The 26,304-nt window shown below is 31.9% G+C and overlaps 2 protein-coding genes and 1 long non-coding RNA gene across 10 annotated transcripts; 2 read left to right on the top strand and 1 right to left on the bottom strand.

Annotated features, from left to right (window-relative positions):
- The first annotated feature begins 93 nt into the window (after positions 1 to 93).
- LOC148605214 (receptor-type tyrosine-protein phosphatase U-like) lies at positions 94 to 21,022 on the top strand. 8 transcript variants are annotated; one of them, XM_088547982.1, is made up of 22 exons: positions 97 to 1,000; positions 2,860 to 3,030; positions 3,406 to 3,603; positions 4,220 to 4,390; positions 7,105 to 7,216; positions 7,755 to 7,837; positions 8,111 to 8,325; positions 9,103 to 9,190; positions 9,585 to 9,658; positions 10,222 to 10,258; positions 10,613 to 10,710; positions 11,035 to 11,160; positions 11,878 to 12,026; positions 12,352 to 12,487; positions 13,723 to 13,872; positions 14,121 to 14,205; positions 14,497 to 14,570; positions 15,701 to 15,832; positions 16,289 to 16,411; positions 17,412 to 17,563; positions 18,071 to 18,206; positions 19,324 to 21,022. In XM_088547982.1, the coding sequence occupies exons 3-22, from the start codon at positions 3,543 to 3,545 to the stop codon at positions 19,396 to 19,398; spliced, it is 2,277 nt and encodes a 758-aa protein (XP_088404108.1). In that variant the 5' UTR covers positions 97 to 1,000; positions 2,860 to 3,030; positions 3,406 to 3,542; the 3' UTR covers positions 19,399 to 21,022. The 8 variants fall into 8 exon arrangements, 7 of the variants coding, with proteins under 7 accessions (XP_088404110.1, XP_088404108.1, XP_088404109.1 ...); XM_088547978.1 differs by having other exon boundaries at positions 100 to 1,000; positions 14,121 to 14,220; XM_088547979.1 differs by having other exon boundaries at positions 100 to 1,000; positions 2,860 to 3,041; positions 14,121 to 14,220.
- LOC148605213 (uncharacterized) lies at positions 12,256 to 23,126 on the bottom strand. Its single transcript, XR_015915799.1, has 2 exons — positions 22,947 to 23,126; positions 12,256 to 13,834 (listed from the first exon to the last, which is right to left on the bottom strand). It is a non-coding gene; the product is annotated as an uncharacterized LOC148605213 (long non-coding RNA).
- On the top strand, positions 22,700 to 25,342 carry LOC148605212 (tetranectin-like protein). The gene is made up of 4 exons (XM_088548002.1): positions 22,700 to 22,829; positions 23,715 to 23,811; positions 24,696 to 24,915; positions 25,282 to 25,342. The coding sequence occupies exons 1-4, from the start codon at positions 22,746 to 22,748 to the stop codon at positions 25,304 to 25,306; spliced, it is 426 nt and encodes a 141-aa protein (XP_088404128.1). The 5' UTR covers positions 22,700 to 22,745; the 3' UTR covers positions 25,307 to 25,342.
- Positions 25,343 to 26,304: the final 962 nt, after the last annotated feature.

The following is a 26,304-nucleotide window of genomic DNA, read 5'->3' as shown; positions in this document are numbered from 1 at the left end:
TAAAAAAAAAATAGTTGGATTTACTTTTTTTTTTTTTTTGGTTTTTGGTTTTTTTTTTTTTTTCACTTGTTTGATTTTTAAAGTGTCGTAGACTATCCATACGTCAATTTATATTATATATGTATGTAGAATGTGTCATACTGCTAATTATTATCGAATGCAGGCAAGAATTTTTCATAGACTTAATATTAGTCTACTTAAGACGTATTAAGTACCAGTCCATACAAAATTCAGACGCTGCCTATCGTAAGGTGATTCATGGTGTAGAAAAAAAAACCAGGGATCAGATGATGCTTTTCTGATCTACATATGCTATTTTGTTATGTGATAATAGTCCTTCCTGTATTTAGTTCTGTACTTTTGAGAAAATTACACTTTTACCTCCTACTAAAATCAACCAAATCAAACCAAATCAAGAATGATAACTCTTGCAAAGTGCTATCCTCATGTGCAATATATATAAATTTTAACTCAAAAGCGCGCAACACTTAAATGAAAAACTAAGAATTCTTATGTGATCTACAATGGTTTCTGAACAGAAATTCAACTGAAATTTTGTGGGGATCTTAACATGCATGAATCCCCTCCTGTAAATAAAGATTAAAATGACGACCCAGACCCTGAACTAGTTTAGTAGTTATTACAACGAAGGATAGAAGGTATTACAGATGTAATTTAAAGAGGATAATCATGAAGACAACTTGGTCTGTCATTGGTTTTCGTAGAACTGTTATTAGTAGAGAGAATTATTTCATAACATTTAGCTAGATTCAAGAATTTTATAGGATAAGCACTTTTCAAGCTACCATATGTCCGGACTTGGTCGGGTCTGAACTGTTGACAGAACCATCAATCCTGACAGGGCATCAGTACGGCTCAGTGGTCACATTTGGATGTAAGAACGGATACAAGATCCAAGGCCCGTCAGCTATCAGGTGTACGGTGGATGCACAACAATCGATAAAAGGTCATTGGAATGAAACACAACCAGAATGTGTGGGTTAGTATTAACATATTTTACACACAAACTTTTTTAAAATATTTTTAAGAGAGTTTATTTCAAATGCACTTGGCATTAACATTTCAGTCACACAGTTATTATTTTACCAAATAAAAATAGTATTTTAAAGTTCTTGCGCAGTAATTTGACATGAATTCGCAGTTCAGGACCGTGGGAAAATCACTATCCCTGGGACAGACAGTACCTATATTTGTTTATAGTGCAGGATGTCATTATCTTTTAAAGAAAGGCAAACGATTATGGCCTGCAATAAGTTCTGCTTGACAGTCTTAGTTTGCTTTTCACATGTTATTTGGTTTGAAAAAAGTCTAAATCTACTTTCATTGTCTTTACCGGAATTCACGATGTAGAGCGTATTATAATCCAAAACTTATCTGCATATTTATTTTTCTAGTCCTTTTATCTCAAAAAGTTGTATTACAAATCAAAGTTTTCTGTGTTATACTTCATCGTTTTGGATACACTTTTTCATGTAGTAAGGAATATTTGTGCTTTTTATCGGTATTCTAAAACGAAAACATGATGTCCTTTATGATACTGAATTCTATGCTATGGTCCATGCTCCCAGTTTTTAGTGGAGTCCGAGTTGCTCATTTGCTTTTGTTACTTTGTATGTATGATTTTAGTTACTTTATGTTCTTTGTATTTATGTCTGCTTTCCATGTCTGGACTTTGCCCCTGTATTACATTCATTTGGCTACATCATGTAATGTCAGTTTCCGCTATGAAGATGACGTATTATCTTTAAACAATCCTAATTTCGAGAATTTCATACATCGCATTTACCCCAAAGAACTTAAGATAAAGGATACTACAGACACTGTAGTCAGCCTCATATCTTGACCTACACTTAGAAATCGATGGTAAAGGAAAGCTATTGGCCAAACTTTACGACAAACGTGATGCCTTTTCATTCAGAATTGTCAACTTTTCTATCATTTGTGGCAACATCCCTTCAGCACCTGCGTATGGAGTGTTGATATCATAAATCATACATTATGCCAGAGCTTGCCGAAACTACACATGTTTTTTTGTATCGCACTAGAACTCTAACAAATAGGCATCTGTAACAGGGTAATGTTGCTACAAGATTGCAATCATCACTACAGACGTTTTATGGTCGTCATCATTAACTCGTTATGGTTTATCCGTCTGCACCATGAAAACTGATTTATTCAACGTGTCATAGTTTTCCTTTCCTCGTTTGTCTACCCCGGAATTGACTATTTATGAGTAACTCGGCAGGTGTTTCTAGAAAAGCAGAGGACGCTTACCCTACTGATGCACCTGGTCCATGCTCCCAGTTTTTAGGGGATTCCGAGTGCTCATTTGCTTTTGTTACTTTCTATGTATGATTTTAGTTACTTTGTGTTCTTTGATGTCTGTTTTCCATGTCTGGTATTTGTCCCTGGATTATATTATTTTAATTACCGCTGTAATCTTGGTTCCCTTGACTACTCTAAAAAATGAAATATTCATGCATTTTAAATGGAAGATTATAACCCATTATCGTGAAACAGCACAGTAACTTTACAAGACTTACATACCCTATGTTAAGAGTGAAATGTTGTTCAAACTAAAAATTTGTCTGATAAAGTTTTCGCTGATAATGTTGAAATAAAGTCGTGTGTGTTTTTTTTATTTTGATTTTGTATTTAGTTTTTATTTTTTTATTTTTTTATTTATTTTTTTTTTTTTTGTTAATTGTTGTTTTTTTTTTTTTTTTTTTTTTGTTGTTGTTGTTGCTTTTTCACGAGAACTATCATGATTTTCTTCATATTATACTTAATTACTCAGACGGGATTGTTTTCATAATCCACCTACATTTGTTTTATTAGGTGTAGACTGTCGATTTGTTTCGTTACAACATTCAAATATACACAATCTGACCAACAAACGGTTCCCATTTCAAATACAAGTATCATGTGAATTTGGTCACCATTTAAATGGACCTAGTATTATACAATGCACAGAATCTGGTAATTGGAGTAAAACACCCACATGTGATGGTGAGTTCAAGGTGTACTATACTTTTTACTTATGAAATGATCAAATAATTGAATTTGAATTATCAGCTAAAATGTTTTGAATTCCTACATTTCTTTCTAAATGGTCTAAACAAAAAACAGTAAACTACACAACCACTCAATCACACGTCCTACTTCAATTTAATAAAACGAAGCAATTCTATTTATTCATTTTATAAATCTATAATTCAAATGTAAATATATATATTGGAATGTTTTGTCTACAAAGCAAATGTTATTATCATCTGCCTTTGACAAATAAGTTTCCAATGGAAGTGTATTTAAAACTGGTAAAATCACAATATGATTTTAGTTGAATGAAGAATGTTGATATATTTTAGACTTCATTTGTTTTAGCTATCTTATGTCCAGAATTGCAATTTTCTGAACTGTTCATCAATCCATCAAACTTCACAGGGTATAAGTATTACTCAGTTGTTACATTTAAATGTAAGAATGGATACTACATCAAAGGCCATCCAGCATTAAGATGTATGATAGATTTACAAAATAAGAGTGTAGCTAATTGGAATGAAACGCAACCAGTGTGCGAGGGTGAGTGTTATAAATTTATTTTTTTTACCCTAATTTATTTTAATTATTTGTAATTCAAATCCGTTCAAAACAAAAGTTGTTTAATTATTGCAATCATACACTTAAGGAAACAGAAGATATAGATGAATATCTATTAAATCTAAATAAAAAAGAATCAAGACTCTTACCAACACAACTTCAATATTGTTATTTTTTAACCTTCCCGAAAATATATGTAAAAAACTGCGGGTAATACAATAAAGGCCATTTGATACTAATGCCTTTATTTTCTGTAGCAGACTTATATTTTAAGTCGACTTACTTTCTTTTGTTTGAGCTTCGTAATGTTTTCATACAATATTTTGTTAAATATGCGGGTCTATGTCCTCAATCAATCTCTTCATATGATTTGTTGTTGTTTGTCTAGTTTTTGTTTTTGTTTTTATTTTTTGTTTGTTTGGGTTTTTTTTGGGTTTTTTTTTTTTGGGGGGGGGAGAATTATTTTGATTTGGTTTGTTGTGGTGTTTGTTATTTTATTATTATTATTATTATTATTGTAGGGGGTGTTTTTGGGGGTAGGTCATAGTACTAGATTGTCAAAGTCAATTATCTGTATCATTTAGTTTTATGATTTTAGGTATTCTGTGTTCACATATTACAATAGAAAATTCAGATATTCAGAATCTTAGTAACAAACGGTTCTCTGACATAATACCAGTAACATGTGACAGTGGTTATCAGTTAAATGGGACCAGTAGTATACAGTGTACAGAGTCGGGCAAATGGGCAAATTTGCCTACATGTGTTGGTGAGTCACCGTCCACCATATAATTCATAAGTTAATTTCCTAGGAATCATTGAAAGTCCTACTTAAAATCTACAGGGAATAGACCTGTCATCTTTAAATTACTGTACCAATGACTGATGCAATTTAATACAACAAAACTATGATGGTGTTTACAGTATTACATTCTGCAGTGGCAACTTGAAAAAAATAAAAGTTGTATAGATTCTGGGAAAGTCAAACTGTATTTAAATAAGGAAAATGTTTGTCATCCAACGACTTCTAATAAACAACTTCTGACGTCACTTAGATGAAACGTAAAAGAGGCTGTGTGTGTACATGCGTCTGTCGCCAATATTTCATTTTTAAAATCTTCATTTTCTTCAATAAAATAACTCTGTGAACTTTTTATTAATCTTCTCACTCCTTGAGGAATCATTCTCTTACGTTTGGTGGATATCACTGATTGAGAAAATAACATATCCAATATTTCTATAAGGACTTAAGTTTTAAGTTCCTATTCCTAAACTCCAAAATAATCCATAAAAACAAAGCTACATTGTATGCAATGTGTAGCACCAAACCTATTTCAAAATTATTAGCGTCTACACTCACAGCGGTCAAAGTCTCCAGTTATACCACGACACTTCTTACTCCTGTAGTGGTATCAACCCAACGTAAATCCTAAACATTTCGAAAGATCTTCTGGGCACCCTTAATTCAAAATTATTATCAGAACACAATTGCATAAAAACCTATGATGTTTTCTACTCTTTATACTTTAATTTCCCATACTCAGTTAAAAATATACATCGTTTTTATTCTAAAAAAAACGGTACATCAAAAAAAAACAAATATGCAGTTCTTAGTAGAGATTTCTCATTCTTTGTGAAAAAAAAATAATTCATCGTCCAAATATTCAGAAGAAGATGTTTTCAAAATGTTAGAAGTTTTGATAGACAACATATTTGTCCAGTGGGCTTGGCGCGGTTTTTTTTCAACAAACGCTCGACATTTCAAGGGATGTAAATTGTGCTCTTCTACTTGCTGACCTATTCCTTTCTTATGAGGCTGATTTTATCGCTGATCAAATTCAAAAGAAGGAAAATCATTTAGCAAGATCATTTAATCTCAGTTGCCGCAGTATACAGCATAACGTTAAGCAATCTTAGTTTCTTGGATTTGATACATTACATCTACCCAAATGCACTTGAGATAACGGATAGTACAGAAACTGTGAAGTCAGTCTCATATCTTTACCTATACTTAGAGATCGATGGTAAAGAAAAACCACTGACCAAACTATACGACAAACTATATGACTTTTCAATCCGTATTATTAGCTTTCCTTTCATCTGTGGCAACATCCCTTTATCACATGCGTATGGAGTTTTCATATCACAACATACGTTATGCCAGCGCTTGCCGTTACTTCGCAGACGACCTTTTGTATCGCGCTAGATTTCTTACAATCATTCTTCTGGAACAGATTATGTTGCTACAAAATTTAAGTCATCACGACAGAAGTTTTATGGTCGTCATCATGAACTCGTGAATCCATTACGGTGTATTCATATGCACCATAAAAACCGATTTATTCAACATGTCATTGTTTTCGTCTACCCCTGATTTGACTGTTTATAAGCAATTCGCTGAGTGATTATCAAAAATCAGGATACGCTTACCCTACCGATGTACCTGGTTCATGCTCCCGGTTTTTTAGTAGAGTCCGAGTTTGTTACCCTGTGTTCTTTGTTGTGTGTCTCTGTTTTCCATGTCTGGTCTTTGTTCCTGGATAACATTTTTTGTTTATTTTCGCTAGAATCTTGTCTCCACGAAAACCCATTGAGCTCATTTTCGTAGACTTTTTTTTCGCGTAATAACGCGTTATAGCTGTTTTCCTTGATTACTCTTTTACATAAATATATAAAACAATATAAATGATGTATACATAACGCAATAAAAGTCATTCTGCTCTTCGTGATATTGCTTGAACGTGCTTGAACTTACCATTTTTTAGTTAAAATAAAAAGAAAATCCAAAGACAGAATGAAACATTCCAATGGAAAAGGTCGGTCTCACATAATTAAACGTTCTATTCAAACGATTATTACTGTTAATGCGTTCGAACAGTCGTTTTCTATTTCGGCGGTGTATATGTCAGACGTGTATTTTTTATCCTACTAACTACTGTTTTTATGTTCAACAATATGTTGAAATGTATCTACTTGAACCTCTGTTGAACAGTTAACGTTATTCCGCTTAGAAAGTTGTTTGGTATACAATGTTCAAAATTTGTTTAAACAATTTGAAGGGATTCATTAATTAATTTTCTGTTTTTATAAATAAGTTTAAACCAGCTGTACTGCATTTAGTATTTAGGAAGGTAGACCTAGGTTAAAGAACGTTACTTTTGAAATCAGTGATATGTTTGTATCATATTTAATTTCACCAAAGCCGATCAAGTTGTCAGTTGAAACAGAATGAAATCAGTCCAACCAGTTACTTTAATGCTTACACGTGATTGATTTAAAATGTTGAATACAAACGTTCCAATGATTTGCAAGAGTTGTGTCCCTAACCAAGGTCTACCTTTTTAAAACAGTGACAAAAAACAAAAACGTATCTCCTTAACCCTATTCAGATATACTGTTTATTTTTAGTGTAGCATGGAACAAACGGTAGTTTTTTTTTTAAAGCAAATCAACATTTGGTGTATACAATTTATGTTTTTGCAGATTCATATTCTTCTGAACAAAGTACTGGCCCTGTAGCAGCTATAGGAGGGGGTACAACTGCAGCCATTATTGTTATAGTCATAATAATAGTTGTTATAATTTTCACAAAAAGGTAAAATATTCTGTTGTTCTGAATGCACACTGTTTGAAGTGAACAATAGAAAACTATTAATTTTTATTTAACAAAACATTGTGTACTTTAATAATCTTAGCATTGACCACTGCATGATTCAATACATCCAAATTTAAATACATTTCAGTTGCAACTATGGATAATTTGGTTTCTTTCCGGTGTATATAAACATTTAATGGTAGCAAACTAAATAGTCTAACATATTGACTATAGTCGGCGTCACATAAATAAGATACTGTTAACATTCGAATAAAAATATTTTCTACGATTTTATTGACACCCACCGTAGTTTAAATTGTCTTAAATGACTTGCTCGTTTAGCCAAACGGCTTTTTCCTAAACATTGAATCGTTAAATTCCGGTGAGAATTTAATGCTCGGTCCCAATATTTAAGTTGATATTTCAATTGTTTTCTTCACTCCAATATTTACTCTTATTGCATTTTGTGTTCTTAACATATGGTTTCTGCTGCTTTTTGTTAAAAGAACATAGTCATCATTTTTCTATATTATTTTAGAAGACGACCTAAAAGTAAAAACGAAGACCAATCTAACAAAAGCAAAAACGACACCAACGAATATTCTGAAATTAAACTATCAGGTACATTCCAAGATAGTTTTTAATGTGGAAGCGTTTATGAGGTTTAATATATATGATAATTCTTTGTACACATGGCATTTAGAGTCATATGTAATATTACATTTTCTTCAATCATGCATAAAATTGTGATTATTTAATCTTTTGAAGAAGAATAGTTTCATTGTGATAATTGTGTAAAAGCCAAAAACATTTTTGTTAAATACATTTTATGTTACATGTTTTGCAAAACCGTTTCAATGTGTATCACTTTGTTTATTTTAACATTCTATTCAGGAATTGAGTTGGTTGAAGATGAACACGGTCACCCACCAGCAATTACTGACTCAAGTAACGATAGGACTTACAGTAACGAACTAAAAGAAGATGGTGGATACTATGATTTCTCAGAAGGTCCACAGATATCAAAATCAGCTATACCCGTCAAGGATTTCTGTAACTATGTTGGGACTGGTCGGTGTAAAGGAGGAAAACTTGAAGACGAGTTTTTAGTATGTTTTCCTTGCATTTTTTTCGATAGTTTTCCATTTTATTTTACTTCTAAAAATTGTTTGCAAATAAATTGGCTTGGGTTTCTGTTTTTTATGTGTTTTATCAGCTATTGAGTAAAGTGAAGAGTAATCATTGGAACCAAGTTTAAAGCGGTAATCAAAAGAATGTAATCCAGGGACAAAGACCAGACATGGAAAACAGACATACACAACAAAGAACATAAAGTAATCAAAATCATACATACAAAGTAACAAAAGCAAATGAGCAACTCGGACTCCACTAAAAACTGGGAGTATTGACCAGGTGCACCGGTAGGGTAAGCGTCCTCTGCTTTTCTAGGAACATCCGCCGAGTTGCTTATAAAAAGTCAAGTCCGGGGTAGACAAACGAGGAAAGGAAAACTAAGAGCCGTTTAATAAATCAGTTTTCATGGTGCATATGGATACACCATAACGTAAAAGAAGCAATCTTTAAATCCTTAATAAATGACAATATTCATGATATATTCATAGATCTAGCTTCAGGGAGTAAAGGTAAGGATATGCCGATACTTTTCGATGTCCATATTGGAAACAGTTTTATATTATGTGTAGTATATTTTCTAATAATTTGGAACTTTTTTTATCAAAATTAAAGGGTATTATATTCTTGTAGTATAAACTTTGTATACATTAAGTTGATAGAAAACAAACAGAAAATATAACAATTGACTTTAAAATACTTGAAAAAAAAACAAAAAGGAAAAGATAGACTAATTCAATCATGTGATATTTCAGAAATTTAAAACTGGTCTCCAGTACCCAACAAATGCAGCACTGAAACCTCGAAACAAAATCAAAAATAAGTACAAACATTTATTCCCTTGTAAGTTTGTTTTTTCATTGTTTACGATTTTTAATGCATACGCGTGCACGGTAAAAGAAACGTACATTAAACGCATTATAATTATTTAAGCCCTAAGAAATTATCACGGCATCAAACAGAAATGACAATTTAGAGCCGCCAAAATCAATATACATAGCCAGAACGAGAAAACGGGAATTTGAAACATAAAGAAAACAAAAAATATCAGTAATTTATTAAATGTGTGTATCTACGATAGATGTATTAAATTCTTAAATCCCTTTTTACTTTTTATTTCCAAATAATAGAAGTTAAAGAACTCTGTATATATCTTGAGTGGTACAATGTTTCATGTTGTCATCCTTAATTTATATTTGCTATATTTTTCATACATTTTTTGCATTTTGTTTAACAGACGACGAAACGCGTGTTGTTCTGAAGACCACAAAAGAACTAACGTCTGACTATATCAACGCATCTTATATAAACGTAAGTAGAATGATCGGCTTTATTATTAATGTTAACACATAAAGTGTTACAAATAAGCCAGAAGAAGTGAAGTAATGTATTATTGTTTAACAAAGATTTGATTTGAAATTAGTTCATAGGTTCAGTAATTGAAATGTTTTGATGACGCTTTAAGGCATTCTTTTTGAGTAAATGTAGTTGAAAACAAGTCTATATTCCGAAATTTCAATTCTATAACAAGCTGTCCTATGCATGATAACAACCACTGAATGTACAAATACAGATTAGGCATCACAAAGTTTATATGTATATTATTCGTATAATCAAAGTCTTGCGCATTTCTTTTGAAATTGTATCATTATCCGTTTACAAATTAAAATGAAAAGGCACCTTCCTCATCATTTTGTCCTGTCCATTAACATTGAAAAAGTAGCATCGTTACTTTGTTTTAATAAAGATAAATTTTATAATTGCCCTCCGTCTTCCTCGTTGATCTTCTTTGAAGGTCTTGTACTTACACGTGCAAAATATAGTAACAAGTTTGTCTGGATAAGTGACGGTTTGTAACTTTATCTTAATTATAGGGTTATGGAAAATTGAAACAATACATTGCATCACAAGGTAAATTGTAAACTATAATGATTTAAGTATATTTTCTTTTAAGAATCATGCAGGTGTAATATATCAAACATAGATAACATCGGTACCTGATGAACCAAGAAGTGTTTTTTGAGCTAATTTAGAACAACGTCGTCCAAGTAATCCAAAATATAGCATCGTTGTAGAAATGTGTCCCTAGAGGGCAAATTCATTTAGGGGATGAAGTTTTTGTTTCTTTACAAATACGTGCAAAAACTGTTAGCTTTGCAAGGAATGAATGAAAAAAGAAATATTAAATTTATTTGCATTTTGTTATGTTACGTAGATAACATAAATCATACCTTTAAAATTAATAATTTTATATCAAATATGTAGGCCCACAGGACAATACAGTCAATGATTTCTGGCAAATGGTTTGGCAGGTTAATTGTTGCAAAATAGTAATGCTCACTAATGTTTTTGAGGAGGCCAAGGTATAGTTCAAATAATGCATTTCATGAAAAAACATAATAATATAACCATTCCTTCTTATCATCAATGAATTAATTAAAAATACAGTTTTATTTTGTTGGTATACTAGTCATTGTAGCTTCATTATTTAATAGGCACTTTGGTATTTTACACTTTTATATGATTTGAAGTAACAAATTGTGTAAACATTTGTATACTTCTATTTGAAGTCTGAAACTTGATAATAATGGGATCCATGAATCAACCAGTAACATTAAAAATGTTCTTAGTTACGATAATGTTTTCTTTGTGTATTTTACAATGACCATACGTGTTATTCATTAAAGCAAAAATGTAACCACTACTGGCCGGAAAATGTTGGCAAATCCAATGACTTTGACGGAATTGTGATAACATTGACGAAGGAAGATATTTATTCAGATTTCACAATCAGGCATATCAAGATGCAAAAGGTAGTTATGATAAATTTCGATTTGTATTTTTAAAATATTAAATAATTGATCAAAATGACGTTTTCATGATGCAATCAAATATTTTTATACGTCAATTCCATTAGAATATGTATAAAAATCCATATTTTGTAGGCGCTAACAATGTATTGGAACTAGCATTTTCGTAATGCATTTAAAAACTATTCTTTCAGTAATTTAGTTTATTACCTGCAGACAGTTCAAAACACAATACCGAAAATATTTTACTGTATGTTAATAATAATAATACGTAAAATTGAGTACTAGAACAATAAATTTAGTGTAATTGTCGTCACTTTGCAGTACTGGTACAATAAATGTAGTGTAAATGTCGTCACTGTGTCAGTACTAGTATAATGAATGTAGCGTAATTGTCGTCACTGTGACAGTACTAGTACAGTAAATGTAGTATAATTGTCGTCCCTATGACAGTACTAGTACAATAAATGTGTTAGTGTCGTCACTGTAACAGGGCTCTACCAAAAATGTCAATTTCAGTACTAAAACATCACTGTATAAACCAGTACTATTTCAAAAGGCGGTATAACTAAACAATTCATTTCTGTACTAAATAGAAATGTCCACGTTGGTAAATTGTTCCTATTGCATTAGAATTACGTTAAACACTTATTCAAAAGATGCAATTTCATATTTTAAAAAAATATGACATTAACCATCAAATATTTCTTATGTTACAAGGAAAGAGCAAAGACGACTGTTATACAGTTTCATTTTACTGCTTGGCCAGACAAAGATGTACCAAAATATTCATCTTCTCTTGTACATTTTCGACACAAGGTTAACTCGACAGAAAGTTCACCAAAAGGACCAGTAATCGTCCATTGCAGGTAGAACTCGGTTTAAAAAGATAAACGTGATGATGTGTAGAGAAAAAAAAACCTGTTACGCTGTCTGCAAATCAACATTTTCGATTCTGTATGTATACATATCGTGAATAAACAATACTCAGAGGTGTATTGAATGTTCATTTGTATACATTTAATTAATAAATGATCATTTTGATAGTTATTTCTCATTTTAACGGTTGGTTGCATTTTTAAGAAAAAGTAATTGTAATATAAGGAAGCATTTATTTCATATTAATGTGTATACTGTACTAATGCTGACAAAGATTACCTTAATTACCGTATAAGCATATTTAACATTTTTAAGTGCTGGCATAGGAAGAACAGGAACATTTATAGCTCTTGATTTCGCAGTAACCGAGGCGAATGAAGTTGGCTATGTTGACGTGTTTCGTTGTGTTGAGACTTTACGAAGACAGAGGGTCAACATGGTACAGACAGCTGTAAGTTGAATCTATTACTAGCTTCAGTAGTGTTTTGCCGATGCGAGCAAAGATTTAACCCAGAATAAAACGCAGACTTTATTGACGACGATCATAAATCAAACGGTAGGGATAACAATTATAACTTTCGTAATTTATTGATGAAATTTATATTGATAATTGCCCTCGGAAATTGGTATGTATACAAGATTATGATTTCTGTTTTAAATCTCAGTCCACATAAATCCAGACACTGCATATGTTAAGGTGATTCTAGGTGTAGAAAAACTCATGGATCAGATGGTCTACAAATCCTATATATTTATGTGACAATAGTGCTTTCTGTATTAGGATCTGTACGTTTGGGAGAACTACACATTAACCTCCCAATAAAACCACCCAAATCAAAACAAATCAAAAACGATAACTTTTAAATCACCACTTGTCTGATTTTTATTTAAAAAGACTGCTACTTAAAAATCATAATGACATCAGTGATTCAAGATTTTGTTTTTCAAAATAACTGCAGAGCCTTTTCTTTTGGTGGTAGCTGAGTTGGTCAATCAAACTGCAGCCATCTGTGTGAATTTCTAGGACAGTAGACGTTTTTTCTCAATTCCAATAAAAACAATGGCAGCTACGCAGTTATTTTGAGGCATTTTTAGCTCACGTGTCCAAAGGCCATGTGAGCTATTGCCATCACTTGGCGTCCATCGTCTCGTTAATAATTTTTCTAAACTCTTCTCCTCTGAAACTACTAGACCAATAAGAGCCAAATTTGGTATGAATGTTTCTTGGGTATCATAGAATTGATGTTGGAATTTTTATCCGTCGAAAAACAAGGCCACCGTTACTAAAAATAGAACATAGGTGTCAGAGAGTAATTTTTCGTATATATCTCCAAACCGCAAGGTTTAGCCAAATTCTGACATGTAATAAAAGTGTTTAATATGATAAGATCTGTGGTAAAGATTCATTTTAATCTGTTAAGCCATGTTGGAATTATTGCCCTTTTTCGACTTTGACAGGTTTTTTTTTTACAGTTTCCAGGCAATATCTTGAAAACTGTAATAAATAGAAAGAAACTTTCTATCGTTGAAATGATCCTTATGATCTTACCAAAGTCTTCTTGGGTCAAAATTGTTGGACAATTTCTTCTTAAACGTATTGCCCCTGAAAGACAAATTTTATCCAGATGAGCGATTCAGGCTCCTGTGAGTCTATTGTTTCTGACAAAATCAATATTGTTATAATAGCGCCAGTACGTATTTCTGCACGATGCTGTTTTGGAAGCACTTGTCTGTCCTTATAGTGGGATCCCTACTAATGATTTCCCTGATGTTTACAAGGATCTGATGAAGTTCGATTCTGTAAAGAAGAAGCATAAGTTAGGCGTCGAATATGATGTAAGTATTAGAGGGTTTGACATTAAATATTATATTTTAAAACGCCCTGCATTAGGTAAAAGAGTAAATCCAATTACATGAAATGATATGAAAACCGACGTAAGGTAAATGTATCGTATATAACCATGTTTTATATGTTTGACTTAACCAACAACAATAAAGTAAGAAGATATCTAGATAACTATACAGCGCACAAAACATCTCGTTTTTTATAACCCATTATGTGTAGCATTATTTCAAAATTATAGCTGCTGACATCGATCCCTCAGAAACATGACGAAGATGATTTTGAGAAAGGAAAGAATGCTGAAAACAGGAAAAAGAATAGATACAGTAATATAATTCCAGGTATAAAATATTTTCTATCGACTGAGATGATTATTTGCAGTTTGTTAACCAGCCAGTGTTGTAATATTTTTTTGTCTTTCCTTTTTAATTTTAATGAAAGAGGGGTATAAGACTGAATTCTGTCAAACTTGTTTTCCAGTTACACTTTAAATGGTCTAAAAGCTGTTATTCACCTGTACTAAATATAAACTTTGCAACTTTTAGATACATAATATTATTTCCATAGATATAAATTAAAGTTTAATTTGAGCTATAATGATATTAATTTCTTTATAGTGGAATCAGAAATGCCACGTTTGATATCATCTGTTGAAGGCCACAATGAGTATATTAACGCTATTTTCTTGCCGGTAAGGTGTGCCTATATATGTATTTAGATTAAAATAAACCTTTTATTAGACATTTTAAGTAGTTGTTAAAACTTTTAATTGTTTACCTAATGTTGCAGACTATATATCACACCGTAAACCTAGAATACATTTGAAGTTACGTTCAAATATATGAAATGACATCCATATGGAATGTCATAATCTATATCACTGGCCGTATTAACCCTCAACTTATACTGTCTCTTGGACCGGTGGCTCTACGGGTTGATACGGCATATGATACAGATTTTGGCATGTAATAATCAGTATATGACGCATTCATAAATCAGTTAATCCGTACTTTTTAACGAATAATTAATGAAATGAGAATGTCATTGAGTTCTTCCAAATTTGTCAACACAGAAGGAATCAGTAAAATTTTTATCAATATCATTTACTGTAATAATAATGCTCAATTTAAATTTGTCCTAAAGTACCTGTGTAGATAGGATTCATACTGAAGAATGTCCTTGGCCAGAAAAGTGCAGTAATAACTTAGATATTGGTATAAATAAAAACTATACGAACGTAATAATAGTGTTTAATTATTATTCCTGATGGTATTGCTTGTTTTAGCAAATAAAGATATAGGAGTCTACGTATTCATATATTAATTTTCAGCTTAACTAGAGACATTGCCTTTTGTGACAGAATAATCAAAGGAATCAAGATTCTATAAAAAAAAAAAAACAATAAAACTCCAACTAATTATAACACCCCATGCAACTGAATTGAAATACTGATGCATCTGACACCAAATTCTTAAGATTATCTTATAATTATAAAATATGCAACTAGACAAAACGGAATAGGACAAATACCAAACCAATTCTTTTTATTTCAACAGATCTTCTGAATATACAAAGATTAAAATAAGTTTATTATCTCATCACTTCTGTTATTTTTTTTCCTGTCAAACATGTTAAGAATGATACACATCAAAATCGACAACACGAACTTTGAATAAGACGAGATTATTAACTCTTAATTGAAACCAATGCCAATCGAAAAATATGAGCATATTCCATATGTTTGGGTTTTTTTATATATTGTACAGTTTTCCAAGATATTATAAAACCTGTCAGAAATTATTGTTCATTCAAACACTACAGGGCTACAAAAGCAGACGAGCGTTTGTTGTAACCCAGATGCCGATGGAAAATACAGTTATAGATTTCTGGAGGCTAGTTTTTGACTACAACATTTCAGTCATCGTTATGCTCAATACTGACTATGAACAAACGGTAATTGCTGATTGGGTGTTATTAAAAGAGACAAATGTATTTCTCATCATTCTTATGAGACAACGCCCTCAACGCAGATATTGATATCAACTTGCGCATAAGGAATATTTGAATTTGAACTTTATATACTAAAGAGAAAATGTATCAATGCATGCAGTAAAAGACTTAGCACATATCAATATGTAAAATACTAAATGTTAAATAAAGAGTTTTACTTATTAATGAAAGAACAACCAATGGAACCAAGGCCACAGCGGCAACCAAAAGAATGTAATCCAGGGACAAAGACCAGACATGGAAAACAGACATACACAACAAAGAACATAAAGTAACTAAAATCATACATACAAAGCAACAAAACAAAAAAATACGAGAATGCTATTTTTTCTTGCATTTGAAAATGTTGGGTAGATGTAATGCTATCCTTGATGAAATTATGTTGCAATTATTTCACAGGACGTGTACTGGCCTAAGCAAAAAGATAAAAATTTAGTTTTAGGACCGTTTGAAATCAAGCAGAAGAAGCTAGCCAGAGCAAATCATTATTTAATGATGGAGATTTCCATAACTTCTAAATATGTAAGTTTGTCAGACTGTTCGTATATTATTATGATTATTGAGTTATCTTTTGAATGGCAAATGATCTAATTAATATAGTAAAGATTTCAAATCTGAAACCGTCAAGTGGGTTATACATTGTAATTGGGATGTATTTCCAAAAGAGTAATCAATGAAACCAAGATTCTAGCAGAAATCAAAAGAATGTTATCCAGGGCCAATGACCTGACATGGAAACAGACAAACACAAACACAGCAAAAACATAAAGAAACTAAAACAATATATACAAAGTCACAAAAGTAAATGAGCAAATCGGACTTCACTAAAAACTGGGAGCATGGACCAGTTGCACCGGTAGGGTAAACGTCCTAAGGGCATAAGTAATTAGTGTATCAGTTTGCATCCAACAGAATAAAAAAGAACGAGATTTATCAGATGCCATTTGGCATCAAAATCACCATAATTTACAACTGTCAAAATAACCCACATACATTTGATAGTACTTCTGATTTTAATTGTGTCTTCAACGTGAACAAATCTTCAAAATCATTGCAGGTTTAATTGATTACGTGGACAAAACAAGAAAACCCACTTTTCGGTTTTAGCGCAAAACATGAGTAGGAGTAATCAAGGGAACCATGATTCTTGATTTTAGTTAATGAATAATTCGCTCGCATTTGAGGTGGTGCTTTTTTTCGTAACTGCTTTATTGTTTAAAGTAACGCTGTAATGTATCTTTCCCTTATTATCAGTTTGATAAGTCATTTTTATGTACCATTTCACCTTGGAATATCATAGCAACACGAAAGAGGATGTGTACCATCTTTTAGAATAAAAAATGGAGTTGAACACTGTCAGGAATGTTGGTGTTTTCTAGAAATGCTATAGAGCAACATACAATTATGTTATCCTCTTAACATATTATATGCACCAAAAGGAAAGGCACATGTGTATATGTTTTTTTTTTCATTGTTTACCTTCAAATATCCATTGAAACCTAGACTTAAATAACTTTTAAAGGAACAAAAAAGAGTGACCCTTTTCCAACAAATGTTCTGGAATGACAAGAAAACCGTTCCTAACAACATCGGAGATTTGTTCTCCTTTATAACTGACATTGAAGAGGCCCATAGAAGGGAAAGTGGGGAAGGGCCCCTACTTGTGCATTGTCTGTAAGTAAAAAAGGAATCAATGTATTTTTAAAACTGAACTACAATTATTTTAGATTACATTTACTAAAATTGCTATACTCAAGATAAAAGCTAAATTTTGTAAACGGATTGATATACATGTTATGCCGTTTTGTGACGTATTGGCGGGAAAAGGTCTGAGGGTGAAAGTACCGAATTCGTTTAACAGTATGAATTATCGAAAATAATTTCGTTTGAAGCAACAGAATAAGGAACTGATATATTTTGGAAGTTTTTTTTCTTGCAATGCAAATCACTACAATCAATTCACATTGTAGAGTAAAACATATCTAAACTCTCTTTTGGACTTTCAAATAGCTTGTTTCTACAGGTTTCCGGTTAAAAAATGAAGGGTCTGGTTTAGAAAGGTCTTCGGATTATGTGTGTTATGTTTTTTTGAATTTCAAACTGATTTTTATCATATATGAATGTAATAGCTAAAATGGTCAATGTATTGGGATTAAGTAACATTTCATGTAAATATTTCAGAAATGGGTGTGACAAGAGTGGACTGTACTGTGTAATTTCGACTGTCATAGAAAAACTGAGGATCGAACAGGATGTTGATATACAACACACCATCAAACAGATGAGGAACAGAAGACCTCAAATTATATCAAACTATGTAAGTACACAGAAACGTTAACACTCGTTGAATTTATTATTCAACTAAGAGGAAACAGAAGACCTCTGATAGTGTTGTAGTATTTTAAGTGCAACAAAACCACACACATACCAAATTACAATTACCCCAAACAAAACGTTCGAATTCAGTCATAAAAAAAGTAAAACCAAAAGACACTAAATAATATCATTAATACTTTGGTACATATACACAATCATTAATATATTTGATATTTTGGATTGTGTTATTTTCTACCATCCTTCAAGTAATGAACATCTGATTTCCAAATTTCATATTGCTATCACTATTGCATATTGCAGATCACCCCTTGACAAAACTTAAACGGTCGGCTTAAATGACCCCAATTATTACCTTATGTCTAACCGTTTCACGTACCAGGATTACTCCTTGAAACATGTGTACAGCATATCGAAATTTGCAATATATATGATTGGTGATTTTTGTTTTTGATAACCAGCGGGTCAATGCAACTGCAGGTGGACTAAATGTCCCCGATCGTATTTATCAACCCAATAGACAGACTTGTCTGACCCCGAAAATGTATCAGATTTTATTTAGCATATATATCGAAGTTTGTAGTATTATATATTTCAAAATACTCAAAACACCGTGACTTCATTTCTTGTTTTGAACAATGTAGAGGACCTCTCGGTGATTGATTTGGCTTCCTATTTCTACAATTTTGGTTTTGAGTACTTCTTGTTTACATTTATATTTTGAATAAAGATCTTCCTATATATTTGATTTTAATGCTGCTGACGAGATGTTTCTCCTTATAAGACACTGACAGTATATCGAAATAATTTGTAATATATACGATGGGGTTTTTTGTATATTATTAACTTCTTTGTCATTTCATGGTACCCAATACCTGGCATGACACATTTTGTTGTCAAAGAATAAACTGAAATGTTAGTATCTCATGGGCTCTTCTTATACCCAAGTGTATCCACATAAACAATGGGTTGTGTTTCATTTCTAATGACTTTATTGTTCTTCACAAATTAAAAAACGAACATGCTAATTTAAACAGAATTAAATGTTATCTATTTCCATATTTAGAAAATGTCCTGCTAATGTATGCATTCCTTTGTAGGAACAATATCGTTTCCTGTATGAAGCTGTCCTTGATTATTTGAAACAGTTCGAGACCTACGCAAATTTTAGTTAGAAATTTAACTTCCTAATAACAAATAATAAACCATAAGATGTTTGTAGTTAACAAAAAGAATACTAACTTATCATTGTAAAGATTTGACGTTTAAAAATTAACATATTAACCAGAAGACTGGCTTATTTATGTAAATATGTCATTTTGTCCTATTTTAACGTTTGTGGCATGTACCTAGATTTTGATAATTTGAACTGTCTCTCCAGTTTTTGCCGATATGACTGTAGAAAAGGATTTTAGAATTGTATGTAGGATATGGTTACAATATGTTATACAGTTTACATATATCATCGCAAAGTAAAGCAGCACAGCATCTGAGATAGTTGCTGTGAATTAGCAGTGTACAGTTACTTGTCTCTAGTTTTTGTCCTCTAAATTATATGAAATTTATACTCACATTATTTGATACGATGTCAGTGAGCATCTCTATTTTTCCATCAGAATGACTGGGATTCCGAAAAAAATACTGACTTGAATTTGATGAACTTGTTAAAAAAGTCTTTATCACATGATGCAAATGTACACCTTATATTTGTTTCTCAATCTGAATGACTTCTTGGGTTTCCTATATGGTTTTTGTGAGTGAGTATCGTTATGTTTGCTTTGCTCACAGCTTTTCTACAAAAAACGTAAACGAGGACGTCTTTGAACAAGATAACAGCTGGAAACCAAATATGCACAAAACTCGAAGCACAGAATACCCACAAATTACAAAAAGGAAATGCACACAACTAAACCCGATGTTGATATCAGATGCATCGAAAGGTTAAGTTGTTACTTCTACTTTCAAAATACTAGCAGTGCTGGACGGGTAAGGTCAGTCATGTTGACACACAAATAAGATTTTTGAACGCTGGAGGTTGCTTATCATATTGAAACATAAACGCCATTGTAGTCAGATATATCATTGGATCTACTGAAGTGACGAATCTCTGAGCAATATAATTGTGCCAGTTGAGTCGTTTATGCGCTTGAAAGAATAGTAAACAAGTTAACTGGATTGCAAAGCAAAAATAAAATCAAGAAAAAACTTATAATTTTGGTTTTTTTTAAATAATATAGATAAGATAGCCAATGTAGAGGCTTGATAAAATTAACCTTTTTGTGTCTGTTTGTTGGCATTCCGTTGCACTTGACTTACGTCATCATAGCAATGGATTGTATTCTCTGAGAAAAACGTCGGTCATCTTAAATTCATTGTTTTTATACACTGATTATATATCCTAAGATTTATATTCTGTAATTTAATTATCTGTGTCTCTGTGTCTAGTGTAACTATGTTGGAAACGCAATCCAAATATAAAAAATAGAGAACGTAGTTAGATCATGATCAGTTGCTGAAGTATTTATATACAAAAAGGTCCGTACTCTCATCTTAGAAACGCATAAAAAATAAAATATAACATACCGAAATTATGTCGATGCCGAAGATTATATATTTTATTCTTTTGATTCAATTCTCTACATGTAATCGATATCAGTGAGTGACCTGACGACAAGAACACTTATCATTGCAAATATGCAAAATTCATTTGTTTTATAACATTGTAATCTTGTTTTTTATTAAGTCATATTCATACTGTAATATTTTGATATTGTTTTAAATAAAATCATATTCATTCTTGCTTTTTTACTGAAAAACTTATACAATAATCTTAAAACTCTAAATGCCCATAAATATCAGTTGTTTTCTATTGTGTAAAACACTAGACTATTTTCTAAAAGAATTAGACTCTTTGGCGTTACAGCTGTATGTTTTCTTGAAACTCACAATAATGATGATCGTTTGAATGAATGATTGTACCTTGAGGATTTACCAGTAGCGAAAAGATCAGAATAAATAGATTGTAAGTAACTATGATGAAAATATAATTGAAGGCAACCACATGAACACATAGATCAAAGTGAAAACGTCAAATCCAAAACAAAATTATACAACAACATTTGAGATATAAATAAAACAAAGGACCAAGCTAAATGAATACTATTCAAAATCAAGGGGCGTGGATGGTTAAGATGACCGTTTTCCTTCCTAAAAAAATCCTACAGAGTTCTCATTCCATGTCCGGTATACAGAAGACTTAATTGTGACAAGTCAAACAAAGTGAGTATGGAAACGCCATTATGGTCGTCCAGCTCTACGCAGTTGTATTAGATTTTTTTTTCTTGGGGGGGGGGGGGGGAGGGGTGATTAATCTCAAAGTTACATAAATCTGCCCGCTCCCCCCCCCAAAAAAAAAAAAAAAAAAAAATGATGGTCAGAATGATGTTACGATCTTGTTGCAAAGTATCAAATGGACTCGAACTGAAAGTTTGTTATCAAAAATTATTTGATCGGACTGGGACATTCATATTTTTGTTGATTTTTTTCCATATTTTCAATGCAAGTACCATACCATAAACGTTTTCCATGTCTTTATATTTAGTTGTATAGGGAAGTTATAATGGACAATCTTTAAAATTCAAATGAAAAGAAGTGCCATAAGACACAAAGCTGACATTTTCAGATAAGATCAACTAATACCAAACTACCTTTCCTGGGACAATCATTTAACGACGATATACTTACAAGTACATAGATAAAATGTATTTGCAAATCAGTGTGGCATTCACATTTTTGTCATCATTTGTGTTTCATTGCAAAAGTAAGTTATATAATAGAACGTTTGTTCAGCATCATAATTCATTTAAAAGACTATCTTCATTGAATATAGGCTACTGTTCTAGATTGCTTTATACTGGGCTGAAAAATCTTGAGCATATTAATTTTTTTAAGTTGTATGTGCACGAGGCATTACTTCCTCTTATTTGGAAATTTATAAGCAGGAATAAGGACTCGATTAATCGGTCAAGGAGAAGAGCATACTGCGTTAATAAATGGTGGTGCAGCACAAAAAAATATTCTGGGTAATATTTCAGTCTTTTTGGTCGAAGTTTGAAAAATCAATCCTTGGAATACATTGTATGACTGTACTTATCATATTGAAACTAAATGCAGTTGTATTTGTTTTTTTTTATTTTTTTTTTTACTTTCTTTATATTAAAGGTTGTCCATCTGGATGGGTACAATTTGATGAACGTTGCTTTCTATTTTCCAGACCACTTGATACATGGGCGGGATGACAGGTACAAAATGTGTATTTGCTTTATTATGCACATACGTAGTTTTACACGTCGTTGGACCTTATTCGCTTTAATTTTAAAGCTGAAATCAAACCTTGTGTTTATACTGTTTATATCAATGGTGTTTTGTGTTTCAATCGTGATAATTCTAATCATGAAATTATTCATGCTTATAGCCGTTTTTGATTGGTCGAGAACGTCGTTGCCAGAAAGTTTATACATGCATGAACGCCAGTGACCTTGAAACCAATATGGCGGCCGGGAGGTTCGAAAGAGTATGGCAACGAACTGAGCGGCATAATATAGGCGTAAGAATAGTTTATTACATGCACATTGATTTTACCGGTCAAGTTTGTTTACAGACAGTAATTTTTAGTTCGGGGAAAGAAACTTATAACTGAGTCTGACTGAGCCCTTGTAAATACCTTCTTGTAATTTTACTTCTTTCTTGTTGTATTTCCTTCATAATTATATTCCTGTTGAATTGTTTACATCTCGTTTTCTTTCAATGACATCTAGTTGTCTTTCCTGTCGTTGTGCAGTCGATTATGTGTAAGTATTCTTCCGCGCTCCCATACGTGTGCAAAGGAATGTGTGTGTATTGAAGCGTAAACAAAAACACAGTGTATCAGTATAACCGACTGAGGCGCTGAGTGGGTAATTTCAACTCTCGGATAGAATTACAAGGATTGAACAGCTATTTTTGGTCGTTCATGCATGTATGAACGGATCTCTTCACTTCCAAACTCAATGAACGGCCAAAGTTCGGTCGTTCATGTAATATTTGGAAGTGGAGAGATCCGTTCATACATGCATGAACGACCGAAAATAGCCGTTCAATCCTATATTTGCCGCTGCTAAGTTCAGTCTCCATTTCTTATTTCGTCTAATCAGCGTTTAATATCATTTTTCAAAAACTTGAATTTGAGCATAGTGTATTTTTATGGACAGTTGTTTTATATAAACAAAAAGGCAATTGTTATAATATTGGCCAATAGACCACATGAAATGAAAAGGTAAACATTAAACAACCACAAAAACAAATTGTTCATTTAATGCTACTTTGAAATTTGGCATTTACCATCCGATATCAAATCGCTATCTGAATTTTAGATAGTAATTATTATTTCTCATTGAAAAAAAAATCGGTAAAAATTGAAAATGTATTTAAATCTGAATTAAAATAATTTCAGAGCATTTGTACAGCTTTACATGGTAAATTAGCAGAACCAAGGACAAAAGCTGAGATGGACTTTATTACGTCCGAAATACTTAATCGTAATGGCCATGGTTAGAGTAGAATTGATTCTTTTTTTTTGCAACCGAGGCAGTAGCCATGATTTCTTTAGGTTGTGATTACTGAACCTCTGAAATGTCTATGGACAGTGTTACTCATTTTACAATCAGAATATAGAAGAATTATTTCAAGATATATGTATTTGTCATTTCTTTTAAATGTGCACATGCTACCATTGAACTCTTTAGCTTCAGTATTTCATACGTATTTGTATACACATTATTACATGTTGTTTTTTTTTTTTTTTTTTTTTTGTTCTTTTCAAGTACCGGTCTCATGCTTGTTTGGTTATACATTTGTTGGGAAAATGTTGACGCTACTGTTTAAAAATATATAACGTATATATATAATGTATAATAATGAGTCATAAATTAACATTAGAAATATAGGTAATGTATACATGATTCAAGTTTATAGAGTATTCCAGTTCTGAAGTCTGGAAATACATGTCATATTACAAAGTGAAACATGAAGAATCTATAAATTAACACATGAAAATAATTGTTCACTTTCGTCATTTAGTGTCAAATTACATTTAAACTGACTCATAAGAACTGAAACAAAACCATGTGTAGATAGGTTTACGATTTATTTGGAATTTGGTTTAGACAGGTTTAAGGTTAGTTCGGGTACGGTTTAGACAGGTTTGTCTTTTAATTCTGGATACAGTTTGGATATGTCTTACTGTACTCTAAAAATATCAAACTTTGATTTGTTACGTGGAATGAACTGAATTTAAATCGAACATTGAAGATTCGCTTCATATACGTAGTGAACAAAGGGTACTTAATGTTAGTCCGTTAACATCCCATTATTGTGTAGTTTGTTAGGTGAAAATGACAAAAATTAAAATGTTTGTTAATGTATTTGCTTTAAGGAAACGGACAGTACTGGATCGGAATACATGATATAGCAATAGAAAATCATTGGCAGTATGTTTCTGACGACGCACAGCTAACGCTAACTAATTGGGGACCACATGAACCAAATGGACAAAATGGAGAAAACTGTGCTGGAGCGACTACGATTTACCATGGGAAATGGTCTGACTTTTCCTGTACATCTCAGGAACATTATATCTGCGAAAGACCTGATTCGTAAATACTTTTATTTTACTATATTTATATTTATTTTTATTTTTAAAAACACTTCGGAATATATATATTAAAACATAAATATAACTTTTTTACACAATCATTCAAACGAGCTGAGCAAGACTTTGCATTTCTTGATAATTATGTTTACATTTAAGGATCAATACTTTTTTTTAGAAAGTAATTTTCGTTTAGTCGAAAACAGACTCACAGGTTTTCTACCTAAGTCTTTTGCTCCATATTTCTACAATGTTCCATATCTATGCAGTGTTTAACGTTTAAAAAGACGTTGTAATGAGAACCTGTACACACCAAGTAATTTTTAAAATTGTGCTGTTAAAACTGTTATGTATTTTTCTCTAATTACAGTGTATCGTCGGAAGTAATAGGATGATTAAAATTATGAATAAATAAAGGAATGGAACCGAAAGCATTGTTTCGTTTTTGTTTTTTTTTGGGGTTTTTTTTGGTTTTTTTTTGTTTTTTTTTTTTTTTTTTTTGTTTGTTTGTTTGTTTTTTGTTTCTTTTTTTTTGTTTTGTTTTGTTTTCTTTTTGTTTTCTAATGCTTTCTTTTTGGCTTTTGGTTTTTTGTTCAGTTTATAAATGTTGACTTGCATTGCTACGGGTTTGCGAAAATAAATGTTTTGGAATTGATATATCAAATAAAACGAGAAAAGGTATGGTGTAGATATCAAAGAGACAACAACCCCATCAGGATGAAAATATTAGCCGAAGACCACACATTAGTCTTCAATGAACGACGAGAAACCTCTCATACCACGAACAGGCTGCAGCTAGCCCCTAAACATATAGCGATAGAGTTGCTACTATATACTCCAGTAACAAAAATAGACTTATTTCAGTAATAATTAGGAAATTTGAAAGTTTTAGGTTTCAACATTTTTGATCCATCATAGAAATTAGCGTTCTTCAATATTAAGGCAGAAGCGTCAAGCACCCTTTATGTGTAGATCATCTGTCCAAACATTCACGGCTTAAAATCTTTCTGTTGGAAGTGACGTATTTCGGAAATGGCGTATGCGGTTAGGATGTGATGTTGAACTTCAAATCATTGTCATATTTTTTAGGTTTAAATAAAAAAAACACTTTAGATTTACTTTCTGTAATGCTGCAACTATTCAATTAACTAAATCAACTAAAGTAGGAATATCCAAACCCTTTGACAGGACAACACAGGGAGCACCACAATTACGAGAAAAGAACAAAAAAATCTTCACAGAAAAATCGAACAGCAGTGACCCCATTGAAAACGGGGGGTGGGGTGGAAAAGGGGAGTTAAAGAAGTATCGACAATAATATGAACTAAATATTTCAAGCATGTGTTAGTAAGGGTAACAACAAAATTACCTAACACTAATCCGATTCATGATC

This window comes from Perna viridis, chromosome 10 (genome assembly GCF_037379345.1).
Source record: "Perna viridis isolate PV_CMFRI_1.1 ecotype Kerala chromosome 10, ASM3737934v1, whole genome shotgun sequence".
Taxonomy (NCBI): Eukaryota; Metazoa; Mollusca; class Bivalvia; order Mytilida; family Mytilidae; genus Perna; species Perna viridis.
Note: the sequence above shows the minus strand (reverse complement) of the source record. Positions and strands in the feature narration are given on the sequence as shown.